The sequence below is a fragment of the Solanum tuberosum genome, unplaced genomic scaffold (genome assembly GCF_000226075.1).
Source record: "Solanum tuberosum cultivar DM 1-3 516 R44 unplaced genomic scaffold, SolTub_3.0 scf00149, whole genome shotgun sequence".
Taxonomy (NCBI): Eukaryota; Viridiplantae; Streptophyta; class Magnoliopsida; order Solanales; family Solanaceae; genus Solanum; species Solanum tuberosum.
In genome coordinates this window covers 1,326,955-1,339,704 of record NW_006239072.1, presented here as the reverse complement: position 1 = coordinate 1,339,704, position 12,750 = coordinate 1,326,955, and the positions used below count along the sequence as shown (strand labels likewise).

Genomic DNA, 12,750 nt, shown 5'->3' with positions numbered 1-12,750 from the left:
GGAGTTTAAGAAAGGAAGGAAGACTTTTAAAACTTGTGGTCCAAAATGAATGATAGAAATTTGTGTGGTTGTAAATCATTTCATTAAGGGTAAAAAAGACATTTTATAGGCAAATTGTTACTTAAAATAGAAATGTGTCATTCTTTTTGGGACTGACTAAAAAGGAAAGTAAGTCATATAAATTGGGACAGAGGGAGTATTAATTAGTTAGAGACTGCTAGTTTAGTGTGGTACTAGAGTCTTATAGGCTATACTTCTATCAAGCGAAAGGCTAATGTGACTTAGGTTATTATATATAGAATAAGAAATTAGACATAAAAATAAATATAAAAAACCCTAACAAATAAAACTTAATTCCTTAAATTCAAATTCAAATAAATGCTATTGAATTTATTTGAAAATTTTAAAGTTAAAGTTTAGAGTTGTAGTTGCAAAAAATATATTTAGAAATTGAATTTACTTTTTCTAAATGTGATTAATATTCCCCACCCTCTCCCTCCAATTTCAAAGAATTAGTAAAGTTACTCAACCTAACTAATTTTTCTAAAACATACCATCAAATTTGTTCTAAAACAGTAACATCTCAAAATAAATAGCCACATATCATAAGTCATAAAAAAAAAAAAGTTATTTGGATGTACTTTTTTCTTAAAAAAACATGAAATATAATTTAAATAGGATCATTTTTATAAAAATAAAAAAGGGTAAAATTGAAATATATAAATATATATGTAATAAAAATGAAAACAATTTTTTTGATATTTCCTAAATTCCAAATATAATTTGACCAAATTCTGATTTTTAATTAAAATGAAAAAATAATTCCAACAAAAAAGAGAATGATTTTCATGACCAAAACAAATATTTCGTAAGTATTTTAATTATTAAAAATGCATTAACCGTTAAAAAATAAATAATAGGTGCATTACTGTTTTTTGATAATGATAAAAGCAAAAAAATCAAAAACAGAAAAGAAGAAGAATGTCAAATGACCACGATGATTATTGGAGTTTTGGAGGCACTGAGCTTTCAGAAGGCCCTTTGAGATCTGTTAGAGGAAAGATATTAATACTGATATGATGGATATAGTTGGATGGTATTGATTGATCGAGGTCGGATTTTAGGTTGATTTCATTTAAATTCAGTATTTTAAACGTAATATATAAAGTTATATATATAATTTTGAGAAAATTAAGTTCATGTCGATCTCCTTGTAGCAAAATAATTTCATACAAATACTCTCTTATTGATAATAGTGATAACTATCAATCCTATGTTGAGATTCAACCCATTGAAATTTAGGTCTAAGAAGGGTACTAAAATATACTTGAAACTGTAGAGACTCATAGTTAAAGCTTCTAGATTCTCTATTATCATCCATCGACCATAGTGAATAGAGGAGAGGTCACCCTCCATTAGAATCAACTCAACAATCGTAAAATGGGAAGGAGATCTAGAATTTCGATTTCATCGGAACTCAACATATAAAGATGGTATATTCATATTAAATGATATCATTATAATATTCTAAGTTATTCAATGATACATGATGATATTATCATATTATATTCATATATTATTATGATATTAAAATGGTGTAATTGAGTAACAACTATTATTTCACGAAACCAATTCTCAATCTTTAATGTGGAACTTCTAAATCCTTAATGATATCATATGACATATTGTTATGATATCATTGAAGAACAACCATATATTTGAAAAAATTGCACAAATGATATCAACCATATATATATATACATATATATTATAAAGATTTTTCTAAGTCAGTCAATGGTACATGAATGATACCACCATAATATTGATATTGAAATGATATAATTAAAGAATAACACCATTGTTTCACCAACTCCATCATCAATCATTAATGAGGCGCTTCTAAAATCTTCAATGATAACATAACAATATATTGCATAACACGAATTGCACAAATACTAAATGATACCATCATAGTATAGATATTATGTGATGATATCATAAAGGTATTCCTAAGTCATTCCATCATACGTGAATGATACTACCACGATATATTCATATATTATCATGATACTAAAATTGAATAATTGAGGAACAACCACCGTTTTACCAAGTCAATCCTCAATCTTTAATATGTATTTGTGTGTATCAAATAAAGTAAAGGCAAATTGGGCCTAGGTTAGGAAGGAGGTACGTCGTGTAACTGTTGAAGATGAAGGAAGCTGATGATTGGAACATGTCAAAGAAACAGGTCCAACGAAGCTGACTGACGAGTCTACAACAAGTATTGAAGATGAAGGAAGCTGATGATTGAAACATGTCAAAGGAACAGGTCCAACGAAGCTGACTACAAGTTTACAGCACTACGGTAGAATTAGAGTCGCACTAGGATTAAACTACTTATATTAATTAGGATTATATTACGACTAGGATTAGATTACGATTAGGATTATATTCCAACTAAGATTAGATTATTTACAATTGTTTTATTATTATAGTAGTAATAGGTATTGTAATAGGACTCTAAGTATAGTTGACTTAAGACTTACAATTCTCTCCCTATATAAGGAGTATGTACTTAACAATTTTAATCATCACTACAATTCTTGATTTCTCTAATCCTAGATGTGAGATTTCTACCGTAACTACTTGGGCTAACAGGACATAAAGCGAGTTAATTAAGAATAGGCTATGAGTGAGTAATTAACTTGCTTTGTTTGTCCAAAAAGTGCATTTTTCCCTATAATTTTTCAATAACTTGATTCAAATTCATAATTTTAAAAATATAATAAAATGGAGATAATTATTGGTAAAGATTGGCCTAAATTAAATAAAAATTCGTGATTTCAAAAAAGCTAAACTTATCAAGAAATATCTAAATTGACACCATATTTCACTTACACACTTCAATTAAGACTACCTAAACACTTATAGTAGGGTATGATTGTGTCATTTGACACCTTTATATATATATATATATATATACTCATCAAATAAGCGGGGTGAAGAGCAAAAAAAAAACAGATTTTTCATTTATTTATATTCATTTTATTTCCTTCTTGTTGCTTCTTTTTCTCTCTCTTCTCCGCTTAGTATTTTACCACCATCAAACTTTCCATCATTACTATCTTGTTCAATAAAAAAAAAAAAAAAAATTGTCACTATTCACTAAGAGCATCTGAAATATTTTTAAATGAATTTTAAGTTTAAGAAAAAAGGTTTTTAGCTATAAAAAAAATATAAAAAAAATCATCCCACCTCATCCTCCATTCAATCTTCTTTGCCATCGATTACCCCATTTTCTCTTCGTAGTAATGATATGAATAAATATGATTTTTTTTATAAAAAAAAATTATGGAAGGAACTTTTTGACAAGTATGTGGAGTTTGTTTAGACGGGAGGAGAGGCTAGGTAGGTGGGGTTTTGGGGTTTAGAACATATATTTTTATTGATTTTTTTCCCCTCATAATTCATTTTTATTATATTATTTTGGATCAAATTATCATGTGTCTTTATTTAATTCGTTATTTTGGTGTATAATGGACCAGTGTGTTACACACTCTTTAATCTTTAAAAATATAATAAATTTAATAAAATGATCAAATTAAAATCTTAAATCCGTTCAGGGACTGATCAGAACCTGCTACCTAGCTTGTCCTAGAGGGCTGCTTGAAACACACAACTCCCCCACTTATTTTTCTTGTCATTTTTAAGGTCCCAGAATAAAGTAGTGAGTCTTTACTTGTCTGGTTGATAGTTTTCTCTTTTCTATTTTCCATTATAGGCCTTCTCATTAAAGGAGTAGCCATATTTGAAAATTAAATTACCAAAAACCAAGGAAATGCAATAATAGGCAAGACCCTTCTTTTTTTCCCTTTTTTTAAAATAATAAAAATAAAAATTGGGAAGGGGAAAGGGGATTACAATGTGGAAGAATCGAACCCTCACAAGCAAGATGGAAATCTACTAAATTTTATTATTGTCTCTTTTTCTCTATGTTTGTAAACGTTTTTCAAGTTTTTAGTATGTGATAATCAAGACAAATTCTAATAATAGAATTTTGAATATATATATAATTTGTGTAATGTGTTGAGTCCCACATCACATGCAGAACAAGTTTCCTTTTGTTTTACATTGTTTGCTGTTGTATAAGAATTCTTCCTCCTTTCTTAATTATTGGATAAATTCGTGACACCCCACCATGCAAATTAATACAAAACTCAGTAAGATTTAAGAATAATCAACTTGATGAATAAAGATTTGTTTCCTCAAATTTTCAAAATCTGAATTTTATGACAAGTACTTTTCACAAAAAAGTAACATTGGGGAATAATATTTTATATTTAGGCAATCACTTTCAAAAACACTTCTGCAACAAGATCAACAACAATTTATGTCTAATCAAGGTTTATAGAGAAAAACCATTATTTTCACGTTTCTGAAAAGAAGGTTCTACTATTACTCAAAATACTTATGTTTTCCCTCAAACAACTTAATTCTCTAAACCGACGACCGATAAAACACTTATTCTTAATTTCACTAAAAAGTTGATAAACACTTCAACATTTGTACATTCATCATACCTTGATCTATATGCTGATGCTGCCAACTTGAAAATCTGAAGAGTAGTTTGGGAGCTATATATGGTGTGTAAAGGGCACAACTTTTTGTCTTCCCTCTGTGGTTCCAGAACTAAACATAGTTTCCACAAGCAATAAGACATGTATACAAATGAATTTATCATGCTACACTACAACAAAAACAGCTTTTAACGGCAACAAATATGCACATTAACAAAGAGTGCTAAAGTCTTTATCGGCATTAGTTAATTGTCATTGGATTCAATGCTGCTATAGGCTTTAGAGACATTTACAAAAAGTGTTAAATTGCCTCTAAAAAAGCATATTAAGCTACAATTAAGTTATTGTCATTAATTCATAGTACTCAACTCTTTAGCTAAATATGGCCATACATTTAAAAATCCACAAATTTTTGGGAGCTATTTAATTATATGGATCATACCAATTATCTTCCCACACCCACTCGTGCACTCTTTAATTAGAATATACTTAATTAATGCACTACTCTTTTGATAGAATTTAACAATTAGAAAATACAACTTTAAATAAAATAAGAAAGACTAAATTGAATTTAATGCACTAACACAAAATAGCACATATAGAAAAAGGAAAATCCTTTCATTGGCAGTGGGTCATGCAGAAGTTAAATTATTTATGTGAGTGTTTAGCATGATTATTACGCGTTTAATAAACTAAGTTTAGCTTAAACTTTGTAGGCCAAAGATGGTAACACTCTAACAGATGAATAAAGTGGAGTATATGATTGAGCTATTTACCTATAAGTTCTATTGGGAAAATTTCACGTGTAAATGCATTTTTGAGTGATCTTCCATTCACATTGCAGATGTATATATTGGTAGGTAGTCGTGGCGGAGTTAGAAATTTTATTAAGGGTGTCCAAGAAAATAGTGTGTGACTGTCAAAATAAAACAAAAAAATATTATACTATTTAGAGTTTGAACCTAGAACTCCTTCATTCAAATGGACACCTATTACCACTGCACCAAAGACATAACTTTTGTCAAGTGTGTCTAACTTTAAATATATATTCTTTAAATATAGAATTTGACATGTATATACAACATAATTTTTCGACGAAGGGTGTCCAATTGGATACCGTGGGGTCAGAGGCGGCTCAACGTAATTGGGGGCCTAAAGCGAAATTTCAATTTGAGGCCTAAAATATAAACAAACTTCGTATACATATTTATTCAAAATTTATTTTTCTTACACTATTTAGATGAAAATTATTAGTATTTAATATTGTTTTTCAGTTATTGATTTTAGGTAAGATTTTTATCGACTCAACATTGAAAAACATCCTTTCAGTGAGATAATTATTATATGAATTGTTAACATAATTTTATAAGTAATAAGTTGGCAATTAATAAATAAAGATAAGAGTTAGAACCATATAATTTGATTTAAGAAGTTGATGACTTGGTATACACTATTTTAATATGCTTGTTGTAATGTTTGAAACTAAAATTTAAAAAGAAATAAAAAATAAATTTGTAATTCACTTTGTTCAACACTTTTCACTATTAATTCTTATTTTTAACAAAGTATAAAAGATGTTAAAGTGGGTAAATAATATATTTTTTATCATAATTAATCATTTTTTTCTATAAAAATTTAACACAACTTATTCTTGATAATAATTTGGGGGCCTAAGGCATAAGCCTTGTTTTACAAAGGCAAGAGCCGACCCTGCCTGGGGTGGCTGTAGCTACGCCACTGGACTAGGTAGGCCGAGAACCAATTTGAAATTTATGAATTCTCAAATTTTAAAATGTAATTACTTCATCAAAATTTGCCCTAGTCTGACGTTAGGGGTGACATAATCAGCAAGTCATAGTAGGAATGCTCCTATTTTGAGGTAGTCTTTATTTTTTGCCCCTCAAATTTGTTCCCTTCAACACTGTCGCACCCTAGCAACCCAAGTAGATATAGGAAGATCAAAATTGGGTGTCAATCAACACTTTAAATAATTAAAATGCAAAAAATACCCCTAATATTAAAAAACAAAAAAACTTTCAAGACATAAAAAACAGCTCGCTAGGCATAAGTTATGTCCTATAAGACATAAGTTTATTTTAGAACTTTATACCTTGAGAAGTTTATACAACCAGATAAGATACATCACGTTACATGTAACAATGACATATTATCATTTATCAACACACACATCTAATTTATTGAAAATTGCGGACTAAAGAAGAAGTATAAATTGCGTAGAAAAATGTCATTTATATTAGTAGCACTACAACATTTTGAAGCAACTTTATTCCTCTTTCTTCTTCAGGTTCTTTTTTTCCCAAATAAGAAGTACCAAACAACTTTTCTAGTTAGTTATGTTGAATCCATTACAAGAAGTTTATGGTTTTGCTCGATATTCTCTCCGTTCCATATTAATTGATCACTTTTTATTTTGTACGATGCTTAAAAAATCATAAATAAGAAGATAATTTTACTAATTTACCCCTTAAAAGCTTCATGGGAATTTTACAAATAAATGTAAACATTTTCAAAAAGAATTAATTGCAAAGGTAATACTCCCTCTGTCCCTAATTACTTGTTCACTTTTAAATTAACACATCTATTAAGAAATAATTAATGACATAGTGAGTTTACCATTTTATCCCTATTAATTATGAAGTGGATGAAAAGTTCTACATTTTTCAAAATAATTAGTCATTTAATTGAGGGTATAATAGGTAAAAAGAATTTGTCCTTTCTTGATTTGTCAAAATGGACAAGTAATTTGGGACAACTATAAAAGAAAAAGTGGACAAGTAATTAGGGACAGAGGGAGTATATGTTCTTTATTTAGTAAGGCCGACAATTAATATAAAACAACTATTTTTAGTATAATGATCAACTAATATGGGACGGGGAAGTAACAAAAGAGATCAAAGTGTAGACATTTCAATTTTTGGCTAAACATTATCTTCTTGGTAAAATGCATGTTTTGGTAAGGGGAGTTATGTAGGTCCAAATAATCAATTGCCTTTAAATTCATTCTTGATAAAAGAAGTGTTTTCCAACTTCCAATACTTGGGATGTTATCATTAGTTATGTGAAAATAGCAAGTTTTTTGCTAGGTTTCTTTCCTACATTAATTTGGTCTAATCTTCTCTATTTCATGCAAGTGAAAAACAAAACCAAAGCTCACGGAAGAGATTAATTAACCTTTATACATTTTTAGTCAATGGCAAAGCTAAAGGGATTCAATTGAGATCAATTCTCTTTGGAAACTAGAACTGTATTCCCTCCATCTCATATTAGTTATTAATCACTTTCCTTTTTATACGCATATTAAGAAATCATAAATAAGAAGATAATTTTACTAATTCACCTCTTAAAAAATTCTTAGAAACTAGAACTATACTCCCTGCGTCCCATATCAGTAACCCGTCCAAAGAAAAGAGATTAATTAATCTAAAAAATAAGACAGAATACTATAAGTTAAAATATATTATAGGATAAAAATTTCTTATATGTATATTACAATTTAATTATTCTGTGACCCAAAAGTGCATTGAAGTGTCACAAACGTGAATAATGAGATTTGTATACTATATATTTGCCCATCAAAATAACAACAATTATATATTAATCTATAATATACACAATATATGCATATTTTATATGTAATAATATGTAAATTTTATATGTATAACTAGCAGATATAATTATTTTTTATGGAACAATTAAATAAATAACTTGTCTTTAAAGGTATGGTACAAGATTCTTTTTGCTATGGCCAAATTTCGAAGATCATTGTCCCATTCATTGTCAATTTGACTTTTAGCGTTAAATGTTTGGAATTTCTAACACATTTTTCATCCATATGCAATCACTCGAGACAAAAATAGAGAATTGTCTCTTAATTACTAGGAGTCTAGGACCAACGTCTTCTTTAAGACATACCTAAACTTTGATGATTGAATTGAAGAATACTAATTACTAAGCAACAGAGTTTCACATCTATGATCTACCATCATATATACTCTACCATCTCACTTGAGTTACACTGATAGTGACAACATATTTTTTATTTACTTTTCTAATTTTAACTTGGGTCAGGGTCAGGATCAGGATTCCTGTCAATTGGGAGTCAGAGCTCGAGTCGGGATATCAAAAATTGAGTTCGGAATCAGGAGTTGGATCGAGATTGAGTTACAGGTCTTGTGGTGGGGAGTCGAGTCCCAGACCGGGGTCGAGAGTCTGGTCCAGGTTGAGTTCAAGAGTCGGGTGTTGAGTCCTGCGTTCAAGGTCGGGATAGGGAGTTAGGTCCCAAGTTGGGAGTTGAGTCCAGGGTCAAGGTTGAGATATGGGTCCCGTGTCGGGTGGGGGTCATGGTCGTGAGTCGGGTCTAGGGTTGAGTTTGGGAGTCAATTCTGAGGTCTAGATTTGTTTTGAGGTAGTAAGCTTGAAAGAGAGTTTTTGAAAAATATTTTTCTTACTTTATGTAAGGGAAATCATCTTTTTTAAATTAGTAGAAAATAAGTGTTTGAAAAATATTCGCCAAAATATTAAGTCAATTAAACATAAAAATTTTGTAAAACAATTTTTACTTTATACCAAGTACAACATTAATAAGTGTAATTTTTTAGAGGTTCCTACACCCTGATATACTTTAAGGGGAGTGCACTTGATGGATACCCAAAATTTATTCATATTTGAGATGAATAGATTAATTCATATTCAACCCACTTTTGAATAACCATAAATTTTAACCATTTTATCACCTCTAAACTTAACTAAACACCAATTAGAAAGAGAGTCATCAATGAGAGAATTTTGACGTGCTTGTTTTTTTTTAATTCAAGCCAGATTCACCTTGGGCTATATTACAAATTGTGAATTGAATTTGTCGTAAATGTGAATCGTTTTAAATAATTAATAATATATCAAAAAAATTAAATATTGAGAGAAACTAATATTTAAAATTCGAGTTGTTTAAAGGAAGATTTAAGTTGATGTCCATACCAACATGGGTTGTGGTGTACTGGTAAGAGTGCTTCACCCTTAACCAGAGGTCTCGGGTTCGAGCCCTGGGTATGGAGAAAATCCAGTTGGGAGCGCCACCACCGAATGGGCCCTGCAGAGCGCGATCCGGATTTAGTTCGAGTTCCAATGTGGGCTCCGAACACCGGGTGGGAAACCAAAAAAAAAAGTTGATGTCCATTTAAATCCGTCATTGAAGAATTTCAAAGCTCATTTTTTAAAATTCAACCTGCTAAAAATATGTGAATCGTTACGAGTGAATAAATATATATAAAAAAAAAAACTCAAACTATCAAGAGAAGCTAATATCTAAAATTTAGGATTGTTTAGAGGAGGTTTGAGCTGGTTGATATTGAAACAGTGAATTATTTTAAGTAAATAATATATCAAAGATTCAAAATATTGAAAAAAGATAATATCTAAAATTTGGGGCGGTTTAAAAAGAATTTGAGCTTGTCAGGATTAGGAAATTTGGTTATTTTATGCCATTTGTTTGTTCGTGTTGAATTCTTTTTTTTTTCTACATCGAACTTTTAAAATGGATTTGGGCCCGAATATATTTTTGAGCCATATTGATCAATCTCATGAGCATGAGAAGGTACTTGCAACCCCTTGTGATGTTTTCTAAACCTGGCTAGTTAGTATGGTATTTTATCCGTTTATTTTTATTTGATCATTATATTAAGAATATATTTTCACTCTTATTTATTATTTTTAACATATTAAAAGAAAAATATATTTCTTACCTTTAACATTAAATGTTTATTCTCTCAATCATTTTTTAAGACCTAAAACTAAACATCAACTAATATGAATATTACCATAGAATTCTCACAAGAACATATAACTTTATTAGCAAAGAAAATAACATTTTTTTATTTCTCATTTGATTTGATGTTCGATATTTATATTGATGTCTGACTAAATTTAAATTTACGTTGAAAAATTCAACATTGAAATTAAAACCTATTTTAATAAAGACGACTATGTACTCGACGGAACTCGAATCCCCGGAAATAACACTATAACTCAAACATGAAGAGTGGTCAGATAGGAGTGGCTGCCTTCCAATTATTATTATTAGTGTTAGAATAACTCCATTTGTCTGAGTGAGCAGTAGCCATAGAAGAAGCACCAGAACCACATTTGGCCACTGTCCTAACACTCTCTATTAGTGCCTCTGTACGTGCCTCATGTGACAAAATTTCTGACAATTGTTCAGGGCTAATAAGTAACTTCACTTTCCACACACCTGCATAGTAAAGTCAAAAATTTCGTTAAGTATTTAAACTTTAATATATGACTTATAGTACTGTTTCTATTTTAATTTATGTGAAAAAGTTTAAAGTACAAAAATCAAAATAGTTAATTTTGACTATGTATTTGAATATAGATTCTTCAAAAATTTAAAATAAAATATACATATTTGAAAATTACCCGAATAATACAAGTCAACTTAGCCGATGATTTAAAGTATTTTTAGAAAATTATAGTAAGGAAAAATTATTTGACTCTCTAAATAGTACTAATACTTTTACATAATTATAGGACGGATCATTTATATACATCTATATAAAATTCCTTTGTCTCAATTTATGTAAAAGGTATTTTAAATAAGAGAATCATTAATCAAGATACTTAACTTTGATTATGAAGTCGAGTATAAGTTCTCTAAAAAATTGTAATCATTAATCTACACGTGCGGAAAGTAGTACAAGTCAACATAGCTGATGATTTAAAAACATATTGAAAAGTTTAAGATGACTAAAAAGTATTATTTGGCACTCCAAACAATTAAACTTAGTTCATAGTTAACATATAAATACACATACATTATTTTCCAATAAAGGGTGTTCAATTTACCTGTACTATTGTAGGTAGGAAAAACCTCAGCTTCTGATCTCTTTAGCATCCTTTGATTATCAAATGACATCCTATAAGGTGTTGGTTGAGGTAAATTGCTTCTACTACTATCACAAGTAGTAACATCATCAACATCGCATTTTTCTTCTTTTTGACCTCTTTTGGATTTAATAATAGGATGGTTTAGTAGAGGAAGGAGATGGTATGATTCACCAGCATGAAGTTCCTCATTAGGAAAAAGTGGTGGAGAGAACATGTCATGGCTATGATAAATGGCATGTCCTGGGAATTCATTAGTGATGCAATGGGCTGTGATGGGTGCATGTAACTCCATGATGCCACCATTACAAGTCACCACTTTTATCAGCATCTTGTTGTTTTCTTCTTCTTCGACATCAACTTCACCAAAACCAAAACCCTTGAACACACAATTCCCCATCTCAACAACCTAATTTTAGTAAAGAAATATGGATTCTTGGAGATATATATGGATCGATATTACTTGGATGAACAGAGTTATCAAATATATGTGTATCCGTGACTCGTGAGAGGTAGCAAACAAAACAAACCAAGAGATAGCTTGCAAATTGAACCTAATACAAATTAGGATTCTTGGAGATGTATATGCCTATGTTTACGATGATCAAAGGTACCAGATATTTATACAAATGAAATAACAAATAAAACAATCAAAAGATGGATAGGCACAAATTGAACCTAGCTAATTTATTACATATGCAAATTAGGATCCTCGGAGATATGATTATCACTCAGATGAACAAAGTTACCATATAGTTCTACTGACCAGTGAACGATAGCATATAAAACAATGGAAAGATCGATGCGTGCAAATTGAACCTAATTTTTATATATGTACTAATGAAAGATAGCAGATAAAACGGATGAGCCAAAATATATATGTTTGAAAAGGAAAGACTATGGTTTTTTGTTTTATAAATAGGAATATAGAGGAGTCGTCGGTGGGAAGTTTCTTGAGAGTGAAGGGGTTCTTTTCTTTTTGAAAAAACATACAAGAATGTATCTTATGCTATATCATTATGAAGTATCCCTTCCTTCATGGTTGCAAATTCTTATAATAAATATTATGTGTGTAGTGTTTTGCTATTTATGTAAATTGCGAAGTGGTGGACCAAATTATGCTGTCTATCTAAAGAGACAAAAAAAGGATGTGTTGTGAGTTATGTCAAAGAATTTTTATTGGTTCATAATAAAGGTGGTGAGGTTACAAAAATAATACTCCACTTATATATAGTATATAAAAATAAAATAAAAGATA

At 29.7% G+C, this 12,750-nt stretch overlaps 1 protein-coding gene across 1 annotated transcript; it reads right to left on the bottom strand.

Moving 5' to 3' along the window:
• Window positions 1–10,487: 10,487 nt before the first annotated feature.
• LOC102603527 (uncharacterized) lies at window positions 10,488–12,524 on the bottom strand. Its single transcript, XM_006352567.2, has 2 exons — window positions 11,454–12,524; window positions 10,488–10,842 (listed from the first exon to the last, which is right to left on the bottom strand). The coding sequence occupies exons 1-2, from the start codon at window positions 11,890–11,892 to the stop codon at window positions 10,637–10,639; spliced, it is 645 nt and encodes a 214-aa protein (XP_006352629.1). The 5' UTR covers window positions 11,893–12,524; the 3' UTR covers window positions 10,488–10,636.
• Between the last annotated feature and the right edge of the window lie 226 nt (window positions 12,525–12,750).